Raw genomic sequence first — 26,028 nt, 5'->3', positions numbered from 1 at the left:
AGTAGTAGCAATGTGGTAATTTTTTATTTGGAATACTGAGAGAATATTTAGAAATAAGATATGTTTTAAACTTTTATTATTGTAACCTTGAGCAACCATTTAATTACATGGTTTGGCTTGAGAGGGGAGATGCTGCTTTAAGAAGTTTTAATTTGCATTATGTGTGTGTATGTATGTGTATGTTTGTTTTTTTAAAGGATGTCTGAATTGGTGGAGGTCCCTGATATAGCCAAAAAACTTTCCTGGGTCGAAAATTATTGGCCAGATGATTCAGTTTTTCCCAAGCCATTTGTTCAGAAATACTGCTTAATGGGAGTTCAAGACAGCTATACGGATTTCCACATTGACTTTGGTGGAACTTCAGTTTGGTACCATGTCCTCTGGGTAAGATTGTGGTATTTCTTTGTTCTACTATTGACCAAAAATATAGCCATATTTTTCTAGTGGTAAGCTTTTTTGCTGTAAATGACATTTATGAAGGGAAATGTTTTTGTATTTTTATATGGTTTTTTTTGAACAATTGAGGATTTTAAGTAAATGAAGGATTAATTGTTTGAGATGAAACAAGTTATTAGGAATGAACTATTGGAATAAAATGCTTTCTATTTTTTTTCATTAATGTTTTTTCATCTCTTTGTACCTTACGTTTTCTATCTCAAGTAATGAAAGAGACAGAAGTTCTTATTTTTCAAGTTCATTTCTCTTAATTTATTTTTAAAGTTCTTTTCTCTTAGCCCATTGTCTCTTTTTGTTTCTTCTTCCCCTTTGCCAATAATCAGTTAATGCTGGAGTCATGTAACTGAGAAGGAGCCAAATTGCAGTAACAATTGTTTCTGGCCTTAAGGTTGAACTAGAACTACTAGTTAGATAAGGCAAGAATGCCCATAAAAATACTTTCTTTTTCTTCCCAACTTATATTCACCTTGCTTTATATAGAACTGTAATACTGAATATAGGAGCCATGTGTAGCTGTTTAAATTTAAAAGAGTAAAATAAATACAGTAAAAATTTCAGTTCCTCATTTGTACTAGCCACATTTCAAGTGCTTAGTAGCCACATCTTGCTAGTGATACTGTACTGGATAGCTCTGATATTAAACATTTCCTTCATGGCAGAAAATTCTACTGGATAGCATTTATCTAGTATCATATCTTATTCTACCTCAAATGTCTATGTTTCACTAATGCTCTGGACTATATTTGACCTTGTGTGCTTGAGCTCCTGTTCCTTTTCTCCATCAGGAAGCAAAGAATAGTTCATTAGAGAAGTTTACTTACAGGTCTTTAAAAATAATCACTTTAGTATAGATCGTAGAAGAAAGAGCAAAGTTTTCAAAGATGTCTCTTTAACTTGGGAACTGTTAATATGTATTTACTTTCATGCCTTAAAAATGAGTGGAGACCAGTGGGATGTATTGGTTCTTTGCTTTCCTCTTTATTTCTTCAACACTACTTTATTGATGCCTTATCATATTTGGGAAGGGAAGTTTGAGCACCTGTGAAGATGCTTTTTAAGGGCAATAGCTACTGATCAGGTATGTGAAAAATATCTTTCTGAGCCTAAAAAATTTGATAATTATCTGATTTAATTTAGAATGTCATAGTGGAAAATGTACGCCATCCTGAAGAATGGCTTTTCCTTTTTAAAAAAATAGTATGATTTCTTCCTTCTAGGGTGAGAAAATTTTTTATTTGATAAAGCCAACAGATGAAAATTTGGCCCTTTATGAATCTTGGAGTTCATCTGTGACCCAGAGTGAGGTATTCTTTGGAGATAAGGTGGACAAATGCTATAAATGTGTGGTAAAGCAGGGACATACCTTATTTGTTCCTACAGGTAAGATTTTAATCCCATCCCCCCATAGTTATCCTCGGTCACATGGAGTTTGTTCTTAATTAGAACCTTTGGTTTTAATGCATTTGTTCCCTAGGAGGATTCTTCTTGCTGTTAGGATTTATTTTGGGTTTGTGTTTTCTGTCATTTGCTTTCTTTCTTTCTTTCTTTCTTTTTTAGTTAGAGAAGTTGTGGGTTTACAGTACAATCATACATAAAATAAAGAATTCCCTTATACCATCCTATTATTAACATCTTGTATTGGTATGGTACATTTGTTACTATTGATGAAAGCACATTTTTATAATTGTACTATTAACTATAATCCATAGTTTAACTTAGTATTCACTGTTTGTGTTGTACACTTTCCCATGGATTTTTAAAAAATATTTTTATTGACAAATCTTCACACACATACAGTACATACATAGTGTAGAATCAGTAGCTCACAATATCATCACATAGTTGTGTATTCTTCACCATGAAGAACATTTTTAGAACATTTGCATTACTCCAGAAAAAAGAAATAAAAAGAACAACACAGAAAACTCATACATCCCATACCCCTTACCCCTCCCTCTTATGGACCACTAATATTTCAATTTACCCAATTTATTTTACCCCATTTCCCCCTATTATTTATTTATTCTTTATTCATATATTTTTTATTCATCTGTACATACCATGGATAAAAGGTGCATCAGATGCAGTGTTTCCACAATCACACAGTCACATTGCAAAAAGCATACCCTTACGCAATCATCTGCCAGAATCAAGGCTACTAGAATACAGCTCAACAGTTTCAGGTACTTCCCTCTAGCCACTCTAATACACCATAAACTAAAAAGGAATATCTATATAATGTATAAGAATAACCTCCAGGATAACCTCTCAACTCTATTTGAAATCTCTGAGCTACTGAAACTTTATTTTGTCTCTTTTCTCCTCCCCTCTTTTGGTCAAGAAGGCTTTCTCAATACCTTAATGCCGAGTCCCAGCTCATGCCAGGAGTTCTGTCCCATGTTGCCAGGGAGATTTATAGTGGAAGCTTAGCTTCCCTGCTACAGAAATAAATTTTATAAGAACAAGCCTCAAGATCAGAGGCTTGGCCTATTAACTTGGGAGTCACTAGTGTTTGAGAGAGTTTCAGGGGTTTCCCGGGTGGGAAAGTTTAATAGTTCCATATTTTTTCTCCAGTCTCTCAAGGGACTTTACCAATACTTTTAAATTATCTGCCCAACATACTCAGGGATATATCAGGGTATTACATTAATCTATACAGAATTACAAGTCCTTGTTCCTATTCTGGGCTCCATGTGTTTGAGTTGTTTAAATAAACTATTCAAACAGGTTGAGTTAGATTGTGTGCTCCAGAAAATTTAAGTTTTGGACAAAATAAAGCTCTCTTCCTTTGGTCTCAGACAGTAGGTGAAATTCTAAAATACTGACAGTCATTCTTTACCTTGTCTTCTGATTTACCTTAGTCCCAGCCTGATTGGCTTTGTTGTTACCTCTAATTGAAGCCTGATCTCTTTTTTGGTACTTTAACAGTTGTATATAACAATGTTGACTTTCAGAGCTGCAAAACTCTGAGTCTAAGGTTTCACACAGATACGCAAAGTTCCAGGAAAATAACAGATTATACACAGCATTTCAGAATCTAGAAGTAACATTTAAAGCTCAGGAATAAACATGACTGCTATAAGAGTTTACAGTCTAGGCCCCAATTTTCTTATAAGTATTCTCTAAAAGAGACCATACAATATTTGTCCTTTTGTTTCTAGCTTATTTTGCACAACGTAATGTCCTCAAGTTTCTTTCACCTCATTGCCTGCCTCACAGCTTCATTCCTTTTTGTACCTGCACAATATCCCATCATATATATACACTACAGTTCACCTATCTGCTTCTCAGTCATTGTACCCTTCAGCCATCTCCATCTATTGGGCATCATGGATGATGTCCAAAATAAATCTGTCCTTCATTTTTGAAAGACGGTGTTGCTGGATACATAAATTTCTTGGTTGGTAGTTTCTTGCTTTCAATACTTTAAATAAGTCATCCTGCTGCCTTCTTGCCTCCGTGGTTTCTGATGAAAAATTAGAACTTAATCTTATCGAGGCTTACTTTGTATGTTTCACATTGCCTCTCCCTTGAAGCTTTCAGCATTCTCTCTTTAACCTTGACATTTGACATTTTTTCTTCCTTCTGCTTCTCAAATTGGGTGACTTCAATTGTCCTATCTTCCAGTTTACTGATTCTTTCATTTGCTAGCATCAATTTGTTGTTGAACCCCTTAAGGGAATTTTAATTTCTGTGATCTTTAGTTCAGCTCTGTTTAGTTCCTTTTCATAATTTCCATCTCTCTATGCATATACTCTTCATCTGTCATTTTCCTGATTTCCTTTAGTTATTTGTTCATGTTTTCCTTTAGCTCTTTGAGTGTATTTAGGATAATTTTTTTTTTTATAGTTTATCTGATATGTCCCAGGTCTGCTCCTCCTCATTGATGGTGTCTAATGCTTTAATCTTCTCTTTTGCTTGAACCATTGCTTCCTGTTACTTTGTATGTTTTGTAATCTTTTGTTGAAATCTGGATATGTTGATATTTTAATGTGTTATTACTGGAATTTAGACTCTGAGTCATCTGTACCTTCAGCTTGTATCCAGCTAGTGTTATGACAGAGCTTTCCTTGAATGCCAAGTGCTAACCAAAAGAAAAGGGTGGGGGGAGAAAACAGTTTTTCCAGCTTTGCAGATTGACCTATACAAGTGCTCTCCTTCAGTGTTTATCTGTACAGTGTATTTACAGAATAGCTTGAAGCCAAAGAACAGCGGTCTCCCTGATCCTTTTTGCACATGCATCTTATCTAGGGCATGCACATGTAGCCCTAGGAATTCTCCCATTTACTTGGATATGAATGTCTTCTCCTTTGAAAGCAGTTCCTCACAGTCCTGGGCACCACACTCTATATCCTACAGCCAGCAATCCCTTGCACCAGGCAGCACAACTTGACTGCTCTCCCACAGCTGTTCTGTAGGATAGCTGTATGAGCTGCCTTCAGGGAAAATTGTGGACAATATGTCCCTCAGGCCACCACCAGACAGCTTGGGCCAGAAGACTTATTCCTAGCAGCTGTGTGAGGTTACTCTGTTCACTACAGAACTACAACCAGGGATCTGCATTGGGTGCAAGGGCCAGCCCATGCGTGAGTTACTAAGGTGGGGGAGTGGTCAGCAAGGGTGCCATGAGATCCTATCCCTTTTAAGTAGCCTTTTTCTTGATTTGGTGCTTACCCTGTTACTACAGTCCTTTAACTGTTTCCTGTAGCTTGAAAAAGATGTTTTTTTCAGATTTTGCTCATTGTTCAAAGCTTCTGTGGGGGATGGAGCCTTGAAGTGTCTCACTCTACCATCTTGATTGGGATGGGACTGTAAATTGTTTTTAAACCAAGAAACAAAAATGACAGCAATACAAAATTCTTCACCTTATCCTTTATCCTGTTTTTGTGTAATTGGATCAATGCCTTTGTTTCTCAATACTGTGTGCAAAGCCTGGCATTTAATAAATATTTAAATGGCTGAATCTATAGGTTGTAATAGACATTAACTTCTCTAGCACTGGAATATGAAGTAAATTCATGTGGACATTTTGAATTAGTTTTTTGTTTCACAGGTAGATACACATTTGTTTGGTCTAAATCACTGATTTATATACTTTTAACCATTTCAGGGTGGATTCATGCTGTGCTCACTTCTCAGGACTGTATGGCTTTTGGGGGGAACTTTCTACACAACCTTAACATTGGCATGCAGCTCAGGTTTGTGTTATTGGTATTTTGTCCTTTCTTAAATAGGACATTCTTTAAACGTTTCAAAAATATATTTTAAACATATTTTAATTTAAATCCCATGGAGACAGGCCCTGAGAGATGAATAGGAATAAGAACTTTTAAAAGTTTTGAAATTTTATCAGGAGACCTTGATGTAATTCAAGTATGAAACAAAGAAATTCATTCAGTTTGGAACTGAGTATCTCCCCAAATTTCAAAATTTATAAAAATGCATGTGCTTTCCTTTAGCTATTATTGCAATGAAGGAAATGAACTAACTCCAGTCAAATGCATAGGTGTGACATATGGTGCTGGAAACAAACATCTCTAAGTCAGGATTACAGTGAAAACACCCATTTTAATTTTGCTGTGAGTAAAGGATTAAGAATTCTCTTTCCTTCTATGTGAGAATTGACTTTTGGGGTAGTTCTCTTACCCTGGTTGCCTGATGAGGTTAGCATATTACTAGACAACATTGTTTCTGGTAAAATAATCCCTAATTGATAAACTTCATCAAGGCTGGGAGAACTAGAAATACTTGGCCGGAAGCCCTGTGAGAACCCTGGAAACTAATATTACAAAGGTCATTGGCTTTCATGGGGCGTCAAGCTTTAAGCCAGGGCAGCTCCCACACCTGCAAAGTATGGATCTCATCTTTATAAACTGGGAGATAGATAGCTCCTGCTATATGGACTGCAGTAAGGATTCCCACAGAAGACTAACACTGTGGTAAGCTGTTGCTCCTTGTCTTCATCTTCTTAAAAATTGGTGCCATGTGGTCTCATGGTAGACATGTGACTTAACTGAGAGTTGTCTAACACATGGAGCTTTTTCTAAACATATCGTTTTATTTATTATAGCGGACTGCTCATAAAATTCCTTCTGTTAAAAGTAGGATATAAACCCAAAGTATGATGTTTTATGAAGCCCGAAGTAATTTTTAGGTGCGCTGTCAAATTTGCTAAGGTCAGAACCTGGATAACATCACAATTCAGTCTTGTCCAAATGCAATATTGTTAAGAAATACACAATACTTGATTAGTCTTACATGTCATGGACTGCTTATTTTCCTTAAGTGGGTTACCTCCATTTAATTTTTTTAAACGCTCTAATTATTGACACCTTTTGCATTAGTGTGGCTCATTTCTTAAAATTGATGAAAGAATATTATAATATTGTATTATTTAATTTAACTAACAGTACACCTTCATTTAATTTTGAAATGCTAATGTTAAATATTTCTTCAAATTTTACCTTATTAATTTAGGTGTTATGAGATGGAAAAAAGGCTAAAAACACCAGATCTTTTCAAATTCCCTTTCTTTGAAGCCATATGTTGGTTTGTAGCCAAAAACTTGCTGGAAACCCTGAAAGGTAATTGATAATTTATATATTTTATTGTATGATACTATGTATGATTTTAAATTCACTAAAAGCCACATGACAGAAAGAAAGGCCCTTTTCTACTATAGAGATCAGACCCATGAGTGAATTGCTAAGTCACAGACAGAATTTATTGGTTAGTGCCAAATTGTTTCCCAAAGAGGATGCACCATTCACATTTCCAGTGGCAGGCTATAAGCATTCCAGATGCTCATCATTTGGCCAGCACCTGGTATTGTCAAATTTTAATGTTGGACAATCTGATGGGTATATAGTAGTATTCTTTATGCTTTTAATGTACATTTCCCTGATTGTTAATGCAGTTCAGCATTTTTTCATGTTTTTTGACCTATCAGATTTCTTCTTTACTGATACCTCTTCAGGTCTTTTGCTAGTATTTTAAGTTGGTAGTTTCCATTTGATTTATGGAAGTTCTTTGAAGGTTCTGGATTCTAGTCCCATCATAATACATGTTGCAGACATCTTCAATTTTGGCTTTAATTCATGTCTATTGGTGAGCAAAATTTCTTAATTTTTAAATATTGTTTTTTCATTTGCCAAACTCCAACCAAAGCCATTCCTGCCAGTCCTAGGGCATTATATAAGATTCTACAAATATTCCATGAACTAGGGTAGCTTTGCAAAACCTACCACTTCCAGATGGGTCCCTGACCAGGTAAATCCTGAAATCAGTGGGGCCAGTCTTCAAGAACATCAACTAGTTCCATCCCCCTATCCCATATTATCGATGGTCCCTTCCCACATGAGAAAATTGGAATGGGCATACCCCAAATACCCCTAATGAGTGGGAGAAAGATCAAAGGTGATGGTGAAGTTATACAGAGGGTGTCAGGTTTAACAAATGAGTGTGAGTGCTGAGTTACTATAGTCATATTTCTTTTAGCCTCCAGTACCTTAGAGCAGCTAGAAATAAAAACCTAAAATTGTGGAATTATAACCTATACCAAACTCTGAAATCTGTTCTGCAACTAATTGTTCCAATGTGCTTTGAAATTTATTGCTTTTATGTATATATGTTATTTGAAGAAGAGGAGTATAACAGTAAAGATAGAATTTAACAAATGAGTATGACTGAATCATTATATGGGTATTTCTGTTGGTCTCCAGTGTCTTGGAGCAGTTAGAAGAAAAAAACGAGTAATTGTGGAACTATAACCCATAACAAACTTTAAAATCTGTTCTGTAATTGTTTGTTCAATGTACTCAGAAATTTATTGCCTTTTATATATATATTATATTTGACAATTAAAACGTTTAAAAAATAGTTTTTTCAACTTTTACAGTTAGTACTTTTTACGCCTTGTTTAAGAAGTTCCTTCTTATCCCAAGATATTCTTTGTCTTCTAAAAGCCTTTACAGTTTTTTGTTTTACATTTAAGTCCTTATCGCATATGGAATTGATATTTTTGTGGATGATGTAAGGCAGGGGATATATTTTCATATGATTCCTTGCAAATATCTGGTTGTTGCAGTACTGCATATATCTTTATTGTGGTATAATATAATAATATAAAATTTGCCATTTTAAGTGTACAATTCAGTGGCATTAATTACATTCACAATTGTGGGTAACTATCACCGCTTTCTATTTCCAAAATTTTTTTCATCACTCCAAATAGAAACTACACCAATTAAATAATAATTCCCCACCCTCCCTCCCCTCTATCTCTGGTAACCTCTAATCTACTTTTTAATTCACTCAACATGAAGTCTAAGAAAGTTCATCAATGTTGGCATATATTAGAACTTCATTCCTTTTTCTGGCTGAATAATATTCCACTGTATGGGCATAACACATTTTGTTTATCCGTTCATCTGCTATTGGACACTTGGGTTGTTTCCACCCTTTAGCTATTTGTGAATAATGTTGCTGTGAACATCGTTACACAAGTATCTGCTTGAGTCCTTGTTCTCAGTTCTTTTGGGTATATACCTAAGAGTAGAATTGCCAGGTCATATGTTAATTCTATGTTCAACTTTTTGAGACACCAATAAACTGTTTTCCATAGCGGTTGAACCATTTTACATTCCCACCAACAATATACAAGGGATCAATTTCTCCACAAGCTCTCCAACAGTGATTTTCCTTTTTAAAAATTATTATTCTAGCCATCCCTGTGAAGTGATATCATTGTGGTTTTGATATGTATTTTCCTAATGATGTTGAATATCTTTTCATGTGTTCATTGGCCGTTTCTTTATCTTCTTTGGAGAAATGTCTACTCAAGTCTTTTGCCTATTTTTTAAATTGGACTGGGTTATAGGAGTTCCTTCTGTTGTTGAGTTGTAGGGGTTCTTTATATATTCTGGATGGTAAACTGTTAACAGATACATGATTTACAAATATTTTCTTCCTTTCTGTGGGTTATTTTTTCACTCTCTTGATAGTATCCTTTAATGTACAAGTTTTTTATTTTAATGAAATTTAATTTCTCTACTTTTTCCTTCTGTTGCCCATGCATTTGGTATGGTATTTAAGAAACTGTTGCCAAATCCAAGGTCAGGAAGATTTGCCCCTGTGCTTTCATCTTATAGTTTTACAGGGCAGAATTAAGCTTGTCTGAGAGACAAAGTATCTGGACAGGTGAAAGGAGTTAATTCTCTTAAGGCTGTGCCTTTTCCAGGAGAGGGGTGGGGCCCAGCTCAGGTGGAATCCCATCCCCCGGCGGGGAGAGTCTGATGAAGTTAAAGGCACCACATCATTTTATGCTGGTGAGAAGCTGCGGGCAGACAAGCACCATGTACCAGGCAGAATAGGAAAAACAGAATCTAGAGGCTTCATAGGAAATTTTGTCAACCTGCTGGGTCTCACCCTCAGGAAAAACTGATGCAGGTGACTCTTTCCTCCTGAGAGGAGGCCAGTCTGGTCTGGGAAATCTGACAGGGGTCTATAATATCTGAGTAGACCCTCCTAAAAAAAAAAAGAGAAAAAAGGGCTCCATGTAGGCAGGGCTAGAAACAGAAAAACTAGAGTTTTACAGTTTTAGTTGTTGAATTTGGGTCTTTGATCCATTTGAGGTAATTTTCATATGTGATATAAAGTAAGGGCCCACTTTTGTTCTTTTGTATATGCATATCTAGTTTTCCCAGCATCATTTATTGAAGAGACTATTCTTTCCCCTATTAGATGGTCTTGGTACCCATAAATATATGGGTTGATTTCTGGACTCTCAAATCTATTCCATTATTCTATATGTCTTTCCCACACTATTTTAATTACTGTAGCTTGTAGTAAATTCTGAAATAGGGGAGTGTGAATCCTCCATCTTTTTTCTTCTTTTTCAAGATTATTTTGGCTATTCAGGGTCCCTTGACATTACATATGAATTTTAGAATGAAGTTATCTATTTTACAAAAAATGCCCTTGGAATTTTGATAAGGATTATTTTGAATATGTATATTCAAGTACCATATTTTAAATAGTCCATTCTTTTCTATTCTTGAGAATACTAGTCCAGCCCTATATCAAGTATTGATATATATACCTGTCCTTCAACATATTCTCTTCTCTTCCATTGGTCTGTTAGTCTCTCTCTACTTTAATCACATTATCTTATTAGCACTGTAATAAAACTTGATATCTGATGTCTTACTGATTTATTTTTCTTCAACAAGTGTGCCTTGGCTTTTCTTTGCCTTTTTTATATAAATTTTTTAGTTTATTGCAAACTGAACCTCCCAACACTCCCCCCCAAAGGCAAGCAAATGAACAAAAATATCTTGGGATTTGACTTGGACCATATTGAATCCAGAGATAATTTTGGTAAAATTTTACATCATTGCAATATTGGGTTTTCTAGAACTAATCCTGAGACCTCTCATTTATTTAGATCTTCTTTAATGTCTTTCAAAATTTTGATAAAAATCTTGAACATACAACTCTTACTAAATTTATTCCTAGGTATTTCATATTCTTTAGTGCTATTATAAATTATATATATATCATTATAGTAATCATTATTATGTATAAAATTATATACATATGATGGAAACATATGAAACTACTATTTTTGTAGGTCAAAAGTGGTCATATATTGGCAATTTCATATGGTTCAACCTAATAACCATATGATGCTGGAATACAGAAGCAGTTAATTTTTTACTTATTTTTTATCTAACCTTGTAAAAATTATAATTAATTCTAATAATTTGTCTGAAGATTCTTTTGGGTTCTCTAATACACACATCCTCCTTGAATTATAACAGTTTCACTCCTTCTTTTCCAATCTTTACATCTTTTATTTATTTTTATTGCTTCAGTGGGTCAGCTGGGACCTGCAGGGCAATTTGAATAGAAGTGGTGTGTCAGCTCCTTAATCTTGTTCCCAGTCTCAAAGGGAGAGCCTTCTGCCTTTCCCCATTAAGTATTATTTTTAAAAAAGCTTTTTTTTTTGATAACTTTATTTAGATTTGAAGAGCAGTTCCTTTCTCCTTGAAGTTGGCAAAAAGGTGTGTTTTAGTCTGCCAATGCTGCCAGAATGCAGCACATCAGAGATGGATTGGTTTTTAATAAAAGAGGGTTTATTTAGTTAAAAACGTATAGTCCTTTAGAGGAAAGGCAGCTAACTTTCCTCTGAGGTTCTTTCTTACACGGGAAAGCAAAGGGCTATCTCTGTTGGCTTTCTCTCCAGGTCTCTGGGTTCCAACTGATTCCTTTGTGTATCTCCAAAGGCCTAGGGTGAGCTGCGAGTGCTGAGATGAGGTATCCTGAACTGCTTGGGCTGTGTGGTGTTGAGCTCTCACTAAGCACCGGCCAATTAAATCAAAGGTCATTCATTGCAGCAGACACTCCCTCTAGCCGACTACAGATGTAATCCGGCTACAGATGAGGTTCACATGCTCATGTCCACAGCAACAGAACTAGGCACCTTCACTGGCCAAGTTGGCACCTGAACCTAACCACTGCAAGGTGGTATTTTTTTCTTTCTTTTTAAAAAACTATCAGTGGTGGTTGAATTTTATCAGAACTTTTCCTGCACATATTAGTCCTATGATTTTTCTCTTTAATCTGTTAATTTATTTGTTACATTTATTTGATTCTCTAATATTATACCGACCTTGGTGCTGATGTAGTATCATGGTTATATAATTGTGGGTTAGATTAAAATATTATTTACATTATATATTTGCATATGTGTTCATATATACATTTATTGTTTTATATAATATAATAAATTATAATTATAAATGTATACATATTGTTTTATAGAGAGAGAGAGAGAGAAAAGTTTTTTTCTCTTTTGGCATGATATTTATGAGTGAAATTGGCCCATAATTTTGCCTTTTCACATTGTCTTTGTTGGGTTTTGGCATGAAAGTTACATTAGCTTCAGAAAAGCTGAGACTGTCCCTTCTTTTTCTGTTCTTTTGAAAAGTTAGTTTTTGCTGAGTCTTTTCTGATAAATTAATTTCTAGAAATGTGTCTCATCTAAATTTTTACAATTATTGGCATCGAGTTTGTATTATTCGCTTAACTAGTTAACAACTGTAGCATTTGTAGTGATGTCTCTTTGGTATTTGTCTATTTTCTCTTCTTACCAGCTTTATTGTCTTTTTTTAAATGTCTTTTTTAATTTTGAAAAATAACATATATCCAAAAAACAATAAATTTCCAAGTACATTTTAGCAAGTGGTTATACAACAAATTTTAAACTTTGGTATGGGTTTCAGTTCCACAATTTTTCATTTTCTTCTTCTGGTTGCTCTTAGATACTGGAGACCAACAGAAAGATCAATATATTGATTCAGCAGTCATATTCATTTGTTAAATCCTATCTTCTCTATTATACTCTTTCTTTATTTTTTTTCCTTTTAGTGAAACATAATATATATGCAAAAAAGCAATAAATTTCAAAGTACATTGCAACAATTAGTTGTAGAACAGATTTCAGAGTTTGATATGGGTTACAATTCCATAATTTAGGTTTTTACTTCTAGCTGCTCTAAGGTACTGAAGACTAAAAGAAATATCAAATAGACTGATTCAGCACTCATACTCATTTGTTAAACCCGACCTTCTGTGTACAGCTCCATTATCACCTTTGATCTTTCTCCCGCTCTTTAGGAGTATTTGGACTGTGGCCACTCTAACATTCATATTGGAAGGGACTGTCAATAATATGGGATAGGGAGATGGAACTAGCTGATGTCTGGAGAGGTTGGACCCTCTAGGTTTCAGGATTTATGTGGTCCAGAGACCCATCTGAAGGCTGTGGCTTTCTGGAAAGTTACCCTAGTGCATGGCACCTTTGTAGAATCTTACATAATGCCCTAGGTCTTCTTTAGGATTGGCAGGAATGGTTTTGGTTGGGCTTTGGCAAGTTATGATGATAGCAATGTCTAACTGAAGTTTGCATAAGAGTGACCTCCAGATTAGCCTCTCAACTCTATTTGAACTCTCTCCACCAATACCTTATTTGCTACACTTCTCTGGATGGCATTGTTGAGCCCATGGTGGCAGGACCAGACTCATTTCTGGGGGGTCATCTCCCACTCTGCCAGGGACTTTCATCCCTGGATATCATGTACCATGCAGTGGGGAGGGCAGTGGTTTCACTTGCAGAGTTGGCCTGAGAGAGAGAGAGAGAGAGAGAGAAACCTCATCTGAGCAATAAAAGAGGTTCATTGGAGTTTATTGTCTATTTAAAGAACCACTTTGAGGCTTATTAATCCTCTCTATTTGTTTTCTGTTTTGTTAATTTTTACCTGTCTTTTTTTTCTTCAGCTTCTTTTGTTATTGTTGTTGTTTTGTTTGTTTTTAATTTTTTTTTAGTGAGTCCTGGGCTTAGTAATTTTCATTCTTTATTTTCTAACATAAGTATTTAAGATTCTACATTCCCTCTATGTATGGTATGTTACACATTTTGACGTTTTCATTATTATTTAAGCAAGCTATTTTCCCTATTTCCAATATACTTTTGCTTGATCCAAATATTAAAAATCTATTTCTTAGTATCTGTATTTCCTAATTTCCAAAACTAGATTTCTCTGATTATCTTCTGTTACTAATTTCTGAAGTACTGATTTCTAGCTTAATTGCATTGTGACTGAAGAAGATACTATGTCTGATTTTGATCCTCAGGCATTTGTTGAGATTTGTTTACTGCCCAGGGTCACGAATGGCTTCTGTAAATGTTCTCTTGAAAAGAATATATATTCTGTAATTGCTCGGTAGGGTCTTCTCTTTATGACCACTGAATCGTCTTATATTTTTCAAATTGAATGTATGCCAACTGGTTTGGGGGTTTTCTTTTGCAAATGGGATCTTCTTATTTTGTCATTCACTAAGAGACAAAACATAGTTGAGGAATCTTATGTGCTTGATATTTCTATGCCTTTTGTTTCCATACCATATTTCTTATGCCAGTGTTGTAGTAGGATTTACATTGTAGTAGCATTTAAATGTAAATCCTACAAGAGAGGTTTGTTAAAACCTCCTACTGTTATTATTAAATAATAACATTAATTCTTATAGTTCTGTCTAGTTACTGGTTTCTATATATTCAGCCTAGGTTATTAAGTCTACACAAATTTTAGAAGATTATGTCTTTTTGGTGAATTGAATGTCTTATCATTATGAAATCCTTTATTAAAATGACAGTCTAATGAGATAGCTACATCAGCTTTCTTTTGAAAGTCTACCCATTTTCCATCTTTTAATTTTCAGTCTTTCTGTATTTTTTATGTTTTTTATGTCTTTTGAGTTTAATTTTTAATGTGGTGGGACAGTCTTTTAACTGTAACATTAAGTGCAATTATATTTAATTCGGTTTCTTTTTCTTTCTTGCTTTCTGAATTGTTTCTTATTCCATTTTTTTCCTTTTAACTTGAAGTTATGCAGTTTGACTCTGTTCTCTTAATGGTTAATCAAATATGAGAAGAAGATGAAGATAACACTTTAACTCCTTTGCCCTACCCCATTTGCAATTCCACAGAACTGAGAGAAGATGGTTACCAGCCTCAGACTTACCTAGTACAGGGAGTGAAAGCACTGCATACTGCTTTAAAATTATGGATGAAAAAAGATGTAAGTACTGTGCTTTGGTGAAATAATTTTTGTATTTCATGTGACAAAGATTAGGAAAAGAGATTCCTTATACTGTTTTGGCAATACTTGTGAGTGACAGTAGTAAAAGGAATGGAAAGTGCTTTAAATACAATGTGAATTTTATTTTACAGTGTATACAAATGTGCTAGTTTATATTTATATTTAGGAGAATAAAGTACTTAGGTATACCTTTAATCTGGAAAAGAAAGTTCAAATATATCTAGGATATTGACTAAGAAATGAGTAGATGTAGAATAATAGTAGATAACATTGAGCTCTTATAGCTGCTAAATACTGTGACAAGTCTTTACACACATAATTCCATTTAATCCTCAAAGCAGTTTATGAGATCTGGATGCTAGTTATCTCATTTTACAGATGGGAAAGGTAAGGTTCAAAGAGCTTAAGGAACTTGCCTAAGATAACTGGTAGAGCTAGAACTTAACCTAGGTTTCAACAATTGCAAAACCTATGCTCCTAACCACTCTACTGAACATATATAAAAATGAAGGAGAGGAGAATTAAAGGTTCAAGCATAACTTTGCATTTTCAGTAAAATGCTGTCTAGTTGTTTGCATTTGAATCCCACTACCCCCAAGACGTCATCCCAGATCTCCATTTGGAACTAATATTTCTTTGCCTTATGCTTCCATACCATATTTCTTGTGCCAGTGTTGTAGTAGGATTTAAATGTAAAGATGTAAAGTAATGTATCCATGTCTTCCTAAATAGGTTTATGAACATTTAAAGATTGGGTACTGTCTCACATCTATACTTCCCCTATGGAACTTGCACACAACACTTTGATAAATGATAGATATGTGACCTGATGAAAATACATTTACATTTTCATTTCTTTAATGCCCACTTGAAATAAAAATCCTGCTCTTAAGAAATATTGGGAGACTGTAATTAATAGTTTATGCTCCCAGTAATTTTCTACTCCCTTTCACTTTATCATTGTTATGTATCTACTGCGGAAGGGTTTAAAAAAGTAAAAGTCATGTTTCTGCTGTCAGAGTCCTCACCATCTAGAGGAAATGCAAAAGTACAAAAAAAATTAAAAACTGTATAATGACGTTAAAACAAAAGATATGTTGCAAAAATTGTGAGTGATTGTTTGCTCAGCGCTTTAGACTAGTGTTTTTAAACTTGTGTGCATATATCCAAATGCCTTTAGAGCTTTTTAAAAGTAAAACCTGTTGGTCCTCCTATAAAGATTCTTATTTAATAGGTCTGAGATAGGATCTGGATCTTTTGGTTTAAACACACTCTGTGGATGATTTTGATGCAGGCCAAAATTTGATGTAGATAATAAATACTGTTAATATATTACATTTGAAATGCATTTTAAAAAGGATGTTTATATTTAAATATCTGTTAAATTTACTCTAAGATTGGTGAGAGGAGGCTTAACATAGCAATTAAAACTGCTATAAAAAATCTGGAGTCAAATCTTAGTGTTGCTACTAATAAATTAGCTTTGGGATCTTGGACAAATTACTTCAGTTCCCTCAGTTGTAAAATGGGAATAATAGTAGTGTTGATGTCTTAGTGTTGTTGGAAGAGCTAAATGAGTTAATGCTTGTAAAGTATTTAGAACAAACAGTATCTTGCCTGGCACAATTAGCACTTAACTGTTATTTGTTACTGGTTTGTTTTTAAAATTACGCTACAATCAAGGAGGAAGTGTGCAAAACAAAAGTAGAAACCGGTATATTGAGTGTCTCTGAAAAAGCAAAATGTTCTTAGATGTAGAGATTAATACTTGGAAATGGACATTATAAATAATGACAGTAGTTGACAGTTCATTTGACAGGGTAACTCATCAATTAATTCCTCTTTCGCATTGAAGGGATCTTTTTCCTATTTTGTTTTTGACTCTTAAAAAAAGTTGGCAAAAATTATTTAAATTAGACTTCTCATAAGAACTAGGATTTTTTTCCTACATAAAATCCTTTATGTAGGAAAAGTTAGCAAAAATTATTTAAATTAGACTTCTCATGAGAACTAGGATTTTTTTTAGTGCCTATGTTCCAATCCTTTATGTGAGGTGAAGTAAATTTTAGACTTAATTAGTTACTTTACTAACTAGTAGTAGTTAGAATTTTGGTAGACTTTGAGATGTGGAGTACAAGTTTACCACTCAATGTAATATAAAACAAAATTCGTTGTGAGGCAATTCCATTCCTTAACCGAATCTAAAAGAATTGTATGAGTTAATGAGGCTCTCCTTAGAAGGTATAATACCACCTACATGAACTCTGAGACCTGGCTTATTAAGGAGCACTGTGGTATTTAGCTATGTGTATAAAATCTAAAGAACCCCAAGATTGATTTAGTAAATTAGTTTTTACATATTAAAGTAAAATATTTACATATTAAGTAACTGGTTTTCTTATCTTTGTTAATCCAAATACAGCTTGTATCTGAACATGCTTTTGAAATTCCAGACAATGTTAGACCTGGACATCTTATTAAAGAACTTTCTAAAGTAATTCGAGCAATAGAGGTAAGAGTAGAAACTATCATCTAAATGCTTGGTTGCTTTCTGCTTTGAGAAGCAAATGAATCTACCACCATATTAAACATCTCAAAGTTCTTGAATACTTGAAGGAAATAGAATGAGCTGAGGTTTTTGAAGGACTCTCAGTTTTCAGGCTTTTAAAGTTCTATAGACAAATTTAAAATATGATCTTTTTTAATTAAAAAAATTGTTTATATTAAAGGAACCATAGGTCTCAAAGTGTGGGGAAAACGTATAACCACATTTTGCCAAATAATTTATGACTTCATATAATCATTTATCAATTGGCAAATATCAAAAGAAAAGATGATATCAGGAATCTGCTAAAATAAGTGGTGGTGAAATGGCTACACTCTTACTCTACTGGTAGGTAGTATAATTAGTTTATGCTTTCTAGATGACATATCGCTTGACCTTAGCAGATCCATTTTAATCTAATAAAGGATTCCATTTAAACTTGGTAAATTGAACATACTTGCTTATTATTACTACCACCTCTGAAAACTAAAATGACAGTTAAAAAAACACACAAAATATACATCCCTAAAGAGACAAAACCTCCAACAAAGTTTTGGAAGCAGGAAAGCAAATGGACAAGTGGTAACTGATTCTGCAGCCAGAGAGAGCTGATGCCTCTGTGGACAATGGGTGAAGATTAGAAATGGGCTTATTTATACAGCAGAACCTTCAGAACTCTTAGGAATTGGGGACACTAGGACCCTCTAAATATGAGAATGGATATGGGATTGAAAATAGGATTGATCAAAACTCTATTTACAGCCAGGCCACGGTGGCTCAGCAGGCAGAGTTCTCACCTGCCATGCCAGAGACCCGGGTTCGATTCCTGGTGTTAAAAAAAAAGCTGTTTACAAAAAGCGAGTAGATCTCCAGTTCCCTCCTTAACACTTGCAGAAAACTAGAGAGTTGCTTATTTGAGAGATGAATGTGAAACTGGATTTTGGGACTCTGAACACAGATGGGTACCGTATTGAAATAGGAGAATATATAGCCAGTGATTCTTCTTCCACTTGGCTACCAAAACACTGCTAGCCTGGCTTGTTGTACCTCCCAGACCTAGAAGAAAATTCACAGATACTTCCAGTTGGAAATCTTCCAATGAAACAGCCCATCCCAGACAGATCTCTGAGTGTAACCCACCCAGTTGACAAAACCCCACTCACATGGGCTCCCAATTAGCTTTTTGTTTTTATGAAGTAAATTTTACATACAGTGAAATATACAGATCATAAGTGCAATTTGAGTTCTGACAAATGTATATGCTCTTGTAATCAACTCTCCAGTTGAGATGTAGATCATTTTCATCACCCCAGAAATGCCATTTCCAGTCAAGCCCTGACTCCAGCGGGCCACTGTTCTGATTTCTGTTGCTGTTGTATCAGTTCTGCCTGTTATTGTATTTCAGATAAAAGGAATCATAGTCTTTTTGTGTCTAACTTCTTTCACTTAGCATAATGCTTTTGAGATTCATCCCTGTTATTACATATTTGGGTTTTTTTTTTTGTTAGTGGTATTCCATTGAATGAATATAGTGTAATTTGTTTCTCATTCTCCTGTTGATGGATATTTGGCTTGTATCAGTTTTGGCCATTATGAATAAAACTACCATAAACATTCTTTTATGTCTTTTTATGGTAAATGTATGTTTTCATTTTACTTGGATAAATTTCTGAGAGTAGAACCGTGAAGTCATAGGATAGGTTAAATTTTTTAACTCTATATGAGAATCTGCCAAACAGTTTTCCAAAGTGATTGTACCATTTTACTTCCCCACCAGTAATGTATAAGAATTCCACTTGTTTCATATCCTTGCCAATATTTGCTATTTTCAGTCTTCTAATTTTAGTTATTCTAGAGAGTATTAATGTTACTTCACTGTGATGTTAATTTGCATTTTCTTTAAGACTAATCATGATGAGCACCTTTTCATGTGTGTAGCTGTTCTGTGTATCTTTTATGAGATATCTGTTTGAGATTTTTGCCTGTTTTAAAAATTAGGTTGCTTTTATTTTTGATTTGTACAGTTAATTATGTATTCTGGATTCAAGTTCTTTGTCAGATATACGTACAATATGTCAAAAATTTTCCTCCAGCCTGTGACTTATCTCTTTATTATCTTAAATAGTGTCTTTTGATGATCAGAAGTCTTTAATTTTGATGAAGTTCAATTTATCATTTGTTTCTTTTGTAGTTAGTATTTTTTGTGTATGTCCTAAGAAATCTTTGCCTACCCCAAAATCTTGAAGATATTTGAAACTTTTACATTTAGGTAAATAATCAATATGGAATTTGTGTGTGTAGTGTAAGGTAGGTCAAGACATATTTTGGTAGTCTAGGTTTTCTAGCACCTTTTTTTCTCTTTTGTCTTTTGTGCAACAGGCCATAGAATTCTATCCCAAAGAATATCTATGGGATTTTTTTTTGAATATTTTTATTGCTAAATCTTAACACACACACAGTCCATGCATGGTATACAATCAGTGGCTTACTATATCATCGCATGGTTGTATGCTTATCACCATGATCATTTTTTAGAACATTTGCATCACTCAGAAAAAGAAAACATAAAAAACTCATGCATACTGTGGTAGTTAGATTCAGTTGTCAGCTTGGCCAGGTGAAGGTGCCTAGTTCTGTTGCTGTGCACGTGAGCCAATGATACATGAACCTCATCTGTTGCTCATTACATCTGCAGTCGGCTAGGAGGTGTGCCTGCTGCCATGAATGATTTTTTATTTAATTGGCTGGTGCTTAAATGAGCGAGCTCAACGTAGCACAGCCCAAGCTCAGCATACCTCATCCCAGCACAAGCACCTCAGCCCAGGCCTTTGGAGATGCATAAAGAAATCACCCCGTGGAAAGTTGTTGGAACCCAGAGGCCTAGAGAGAAGGCCAGCAGAGATCACCCTGAACCTTCCTACGTAAGAAATAACCTCAGTTGAAAGTTAGCTGCCTTTCCTCTGAAGAACTAACAAAACAAATCCCCTTTTATTAAAAGTCATTGCATCTCTGGTGTGTTGCATTCCAGCAGCTAGCAAACTAGAACACATACCATACCCCTTACCCCTCCCTCTCGTTGACCACTAGTATTTCCATCTACCCAATTTATTTTAACCTTTTCCTCCCAATTATTTATGTTTTATCCATATTTTTACTCATCTGTCCATATCCTAGATAAAAGGAGCATCAGATACATTGTGAAATTTAGCACCGTTTTTTTAAACCAATGAGCTTTTTAATGCTTCTCCTTTGAAAGTCCTTAGAGAGCCGCAAAGAGTAGATCACCAAAAATGATGTCACAAACCAATCAATAAATAAGACTTAAATATAATTGATATCCTCAAGAGAGAAAATATTTCCTCCATGAAAAAAGAACAGGATATGATAAAGGAACATTCAGAGAAGAAAGAAAAGAACATTTTTGTAAATTATAAATACAATAGAAACACAATTCAGATTGGAAGAGAAAATTGAGAAAGTCTCCCATAAAATAGGAAAAAAAAGAAGAAAGAAGGAGAGAAAAATCACGTTATTTTATGACATCAACATAAAAGTATAGGAGTTTCAGAGAGAGCAAAGAAAATAAGATTATTGAAGAAATAATCAAAGAAAAGCGTTTGGAATTCCAGGACACAACCTTCCAGACTGAGAGCCCCTACTGAAAACCCAGTGTGGTGGGTGAAAAAAAACCTATACCAAAGTCACATTGTGGTGAAATTTTAGCTTACACATAACAAAGAGTACTCTAAAAAAGCATTAGAGAAGACAATATAGGTAATATACAGAGAATTGGGAAATGTGATAATATCAAATTTCTCAACAATAACACTGAAAATACTAGACAACATTGAAGAAATGTCTTTGTAACATTCTGTTGGGGGAGGGGAGTGGAAGTATCAACTTAGAATTCTGCATTTATCAAATACGATGGTAGAATAAAGATGTCAAAGAGACAAGCTCTCAAAAAATTTATCTCCCATATACCCTTTCTTAGGAAACTCTTAGAGCATGTACTATTCCAAAAAGAAGGAATAAACCGAAAAAGAGAATGGAGACATGGGATTCATTTTCTCAACAAATACTGAGTACCATCTTTGCGCTATATACTATCTAGGACGGGCTTAGTGCAGTGAACAAAACAAATGGCCTGCCCTCATGGAGCTTAATAGGAAGAGGCAAATCATAAATGTTTTAGTATATCAGGAATTAATAGGTGCTATGAAGAAAAACAAAGCAGAGTAGGAAGGGCTAGGGAATGACAGCTGGAGATAGTGGTAGAAATTGCAATTATAAAATGGGGTTGGGAGCAGGGCAGAAAATGCCTTTGATGACATGTGCAGTTCCAGAGAGCAACCAGTCTAGTTTGGATCAGGAGAATACAAGATTCCAGGAATAATGAGTCCAGATTTAACATATAAAGATACAGTTGAATTTGCGTTTCAGACAAACTGAATTATTTTTTTCCTAGTATGGGTATTTCTCAAATACTGCATGGGATATTTTTATACAATTTGTTATTTATCTGAAATCCAGATTTAACTGGGTGTCCTGTGCTTTATCTGGCAGTCCTCCCCAGGAAGGATGGCTCCAAAGAAAAATATTATATTGATAGATGACCTAGTGTGTTTGAATGTTTATTTGGAGAATTTGTGGTTAATTCATAATAAATACATAGAAAACTAAGTAGGTGGAAAATAAGATAATTATAAGCTCAAGGGAAAAAATCAAAGGATGTAAAAGAAAGGAAATATAATAATATTAAAATTTTTACTGAGTCCAATTTAAATAATGAGTATTGAAGGAAAGAGAAATGTGTACATTTGGAGAGAAGTATACAAGGGCTAAGAGCTCATCTTGCATAGTAGGAAGTCTGAAACTGAAAAACCAAGAAATAACAATAAGGTTATTTAGAAATTTGGAGGCAAATAACTGAAAGAAAAAAAAGATAGCTATAAGAGCTATAAATGATTGCCTCTGGAGAAGTGGGATTTGGGGATAAAGAAGAACACAACTGTGATTTTTTTATATGCTTTATAAAGAGTATTTAATTTTTAAATCTACATATATGTGTGACTGATGTAAAAACTATTGATTTATGCAAATATATATTTGAAAGAATGTTCAACATTGAAAAAAATGGCAGTAACCTAAAAATAGCTACCAGTAATGTATTTGGTCAGTAAATTATGCTCCATCCATACAGTGTAATGCTACAGCCTTTAAAATGATATTGAAAATTAAGAAAATAAGCTCACAGTGGAGGGAAAAAAGGAAAGAAAAGTTTGCTTCTTATGATTTGGGCTTTTTTATATGATTAAATTGAATGTTTTTTGTTTGCTAGAATATTTTTATGGCTGATGATTCAGGCATGTATATATCTAGTTACATAAATACTCTGAATTTAATCCTTAAAGGAGGAAAACGGCAAACCAGTTAAATCTCAGGGAATTCCTACTGTGTGTCCAGTTTCACGATCCTCAAGTGAATCAACTTCTCCGTACCATTCCCGACGAAAGATGAGGAAACTTCGAGATCATAATGTCCGAACTCCTTCTAATCTAGACATCTTAGAGCTCCATACGAGGGAGGTCCTCAAGAGACTAGAGATGTGTCCATGGGAAGAGGCAAGTTCTATTCTCTGTGAAAACATAACAGAACTTGGTTGTTCCCTTAAAATTCTTCAAAAGTGTAATAAAAAGAAAATGGTCTGACAGTTCTTAGCTCATCTTTGCTGTTGTAGCCTCATAGATGCCGACCTGTTAATGGGGCTGGTGCTTAATCTTTCTAGGTATCAGTTTAGAGATAGGATAAATATATCTCATTCATTCATTGACAAGTTTTATTGAGTGTTTACCAAGTGCCATATGTTCTTTTAGACTCTAGAAAAGATACCAGAGTGAAAAAAATGTTAAGTCCTGCCCTCATGAAGCTTCCAGTCTAGTTAAGGTTGTAAGGATAATACATATAATAATTTAATATAATTTCAGATATTAGTAAGTGTTAAGAAGGAAACCAGAACAATAGAGCAATAGAATAAAGGAGATGGAGGTGGCTGGCTACTTTGTCTAGGGTGGTCAGAGAGCCTCTGGTGACATTGAAACTGACCCTTAAATAATGGAAGAAGTCAGATGGATATATAGATATTTGTGAAATAGCATTGTAGGCAGGGGGATGAACAAATGCAGAAAGCCCATATTTGAACCAACATCAATCACCTGGGAGATTGTTAGAAATGTTAAAATGAGAATCAGAATCTGCATTTTTAACAGGACACTCAGGAGATTCATAACCTTTTTAAAGTTTGGGAAATACTGGCCTAATGGACAAAGGTGGGAGAGTGGGAGGCAATAACGGCATGATAAAGAGTTTATGATGAGGTTTGTATCATCTAATTTTATATTTTAAGTAGAGGATTAGCAATTATTTAAAATGAATTAAGATAAAAGTATTCTCTGAATTTAAAATACAGGAAAAAATTATATGGAATTTACTGTCATATACAATTATATTTATATTGTTTTCAGATTGTGTTGATGTTCTAAACCTATTTAACTCATAACTATCTTGGGAAGATTTAGCTTATTATGAAAGGTTCTATTTTTTTATACAGGAAAGAAATTACCAAAACAAGCATTAATTTTTATGTATTAAAACTCAGCTGTTTCTGTACTTTTATGTCACGTAGTGGCCTTTGTCCTAATGGTAGATAGCTCAGTGGTGCCTATAAGTTGCTAATATGCCTGGTAGGGAAGACTGGGTATTTGGTTCAGGATAGGATGAATGTGAGGGACCCAGCAGCTAACACTTCAGTTGGAAAAAGCAAAGGGATGAGAATTAAAATATATTAAGGCATTGCTTGTCCAGCTTTTCAGTCTTCTGCAAGAAAGAAATTTCTTTGAATTCATTATATGCAAATTTTATATTCTACTTTATGGAGTGTGTTTCACTGTTAATGGCCCTGCAGAAAGATGAACCATAGCCACGCTTTGGGTTTTGAAACCCTCGAGGTTCATGGCAGGAAAGGTGGAGAAGGACAGATACACTGTATTCCTGTGGTCAGGCAGGCATGTTTGAATGTGGCGGTTAAGTAAGTTCTGCTTTTATACTTTAAGGACATCTTGAGCTCAAAACTGAATGGAAAATTCAACAAACATCTCCAGCCATCTTCCACAGTACCTGAATGGAGAGCAAAAGATAATGATCTACGATTACTGCTGACAAATGGAAGAATAATTAAGTATGTAAAGTAGATCTGAGTATCATAGATTAATGTTCAGTAGATTCCCTTTGTTCACTTAATCCCTAGTTCTTACTACTCCACAGCTGACTAAATATGCAAATATATAAATTAAAGGACAGTCTGATATTGTTTGGCTTCATAGTCTTGTACTGTTTTCCAACTTGACTGTTTTCCTTATGCCACAGAGATGAAAGACAGCCCTTCACTGATCAGAGTCTTTATACAGCAGATAGTGAAAATGAAGAGGATAAGAGAAGGACAAAAAAGGCAAAAATGAAGATAGAAGACAGTTCAGGAATAGAGGGAATGGAGAATGAACACTCTCAAAAACCGCTTAACAGTACGTTTGTTTTAATGCTCATTTAAAGGTCTGTTCATTGCTACTATGATAGTATGAACAACAGTTTGCTAATTTTAATGTTCTGAAGTTTGTAAGTAGGATTCAAATTTTTTATGTCTCTAATACTCTTTTGAAAAATCTGAAGTGTTTACTAGATCATCCATCAGGGAAATACTGAGTATGAATGCCAAGTGAAGCACTGCTCGGTGAACGTGTTTTAATGATGAGCATGTAGGTGGGGTTAGGGCTACCATCATCCAGTGACAGAGGCTTTAAAAAAGTCACCTGGATGCTCACTCATTTCATGGGGTTCTACTCCAAATAATAATAAAAGTTGTGATTTATTATACTTTGCTAATTCATATATAATTTTAGCTGAAGTATTTATCATTTCAGAATTAGAAGATTTTATATATCTATATATATATAATATAGATATTACATATATAAATAACTGGTGGATCTGAGCTATTAGTGGTTTGGTTTTTGTTTGTTTGTTTGTTTTGGCCTCTTGATAGGAATGCCTCTACTTGGTTTTTAATTGTTTATCATCAGTGTGACGAAAGAGCAATTCCTTTTTCTTGAGGTCTTCTTTAAATAGTCTTAATTTCTCCAGTTTTGCAAAGCCTACCTATACCCTTCTATTTTTAAAAAGTAATTAAAATTAAAATGTTGGTATTTGACAACTAAATGCTTTAGATAACTAACGTTTATTTATCCCATGTTAAATACACGAGTTAGTGCTAATTCCAAGTAAATTTGGTATTGCTGTAGTTGGTTACTCTG

The 26,028-nt window shown here is 34.4% G+C and overlaps 1 protein-coding gene across 2 annotated transcripts in view; it reads left to right on the top strand.

Annotated features, from left to right (window-relative positions):
• KDM7A (lysine demethylase 7A) overlaps positions 1–26,028 on the top strand; it is a 109,843-nt gene that overhangs the window by 69,890 nt on the left and 13,925 nt on the right. For both annotated transcript variants that reach the window (XM_077147377.1, XM_077147410.1), the window contains exons 6-14: positions 198–384; positions 1,674–1,836; positions 5,567–5,654; positions 6,934–7,040; positions 15,005–15,096; positions 17,540–17,629; positions 23,077–23,286; positions 24,775–24,899; positions 25,088–25,242. In XM_077147377.1, coding sequence (XP_077003492.1) covers positions 198–384; positions 1,674–1,836; positions 5,567–5,654; positions 6,934–7,040; positions 15,005–15,096; positions 17,540–17,629; positions 23,077–23,286; positions 24,775–24,899; positions 25,088–25,242 — 1,217 coding nt within the window. The remainder of the gene's footprint in view (positions 1–197; positions 385–1,673; positions 1,837–5,566; positions 5,655–6,933; positions 7,041–15,004; positions 15,097–17,539; positions 17,630–23,076; positions 23,287–24,774; positions 24,900–25,087; positions 25,243–26,028) is intronic.

Source organism: Tamandua tetradactyla, chromosome 1, assembly GCF_023851605.1.
Source record: "Tamandua tetradactyla isolate mTamTet1 chromosome 1, mTamTet1.pri, whole genome shotgun sequence".
In the NCBI taxonomy this organism is placed as follows: Eukaryota; Metazoa; Chordata; class Mammalia; order Pilosa; family Myrmecophagidae; genus Tamandua; species Tamandua tetradactyla.
This window is presented reverse-complemented; position numbering and strand designations above follow the sequence as displayed.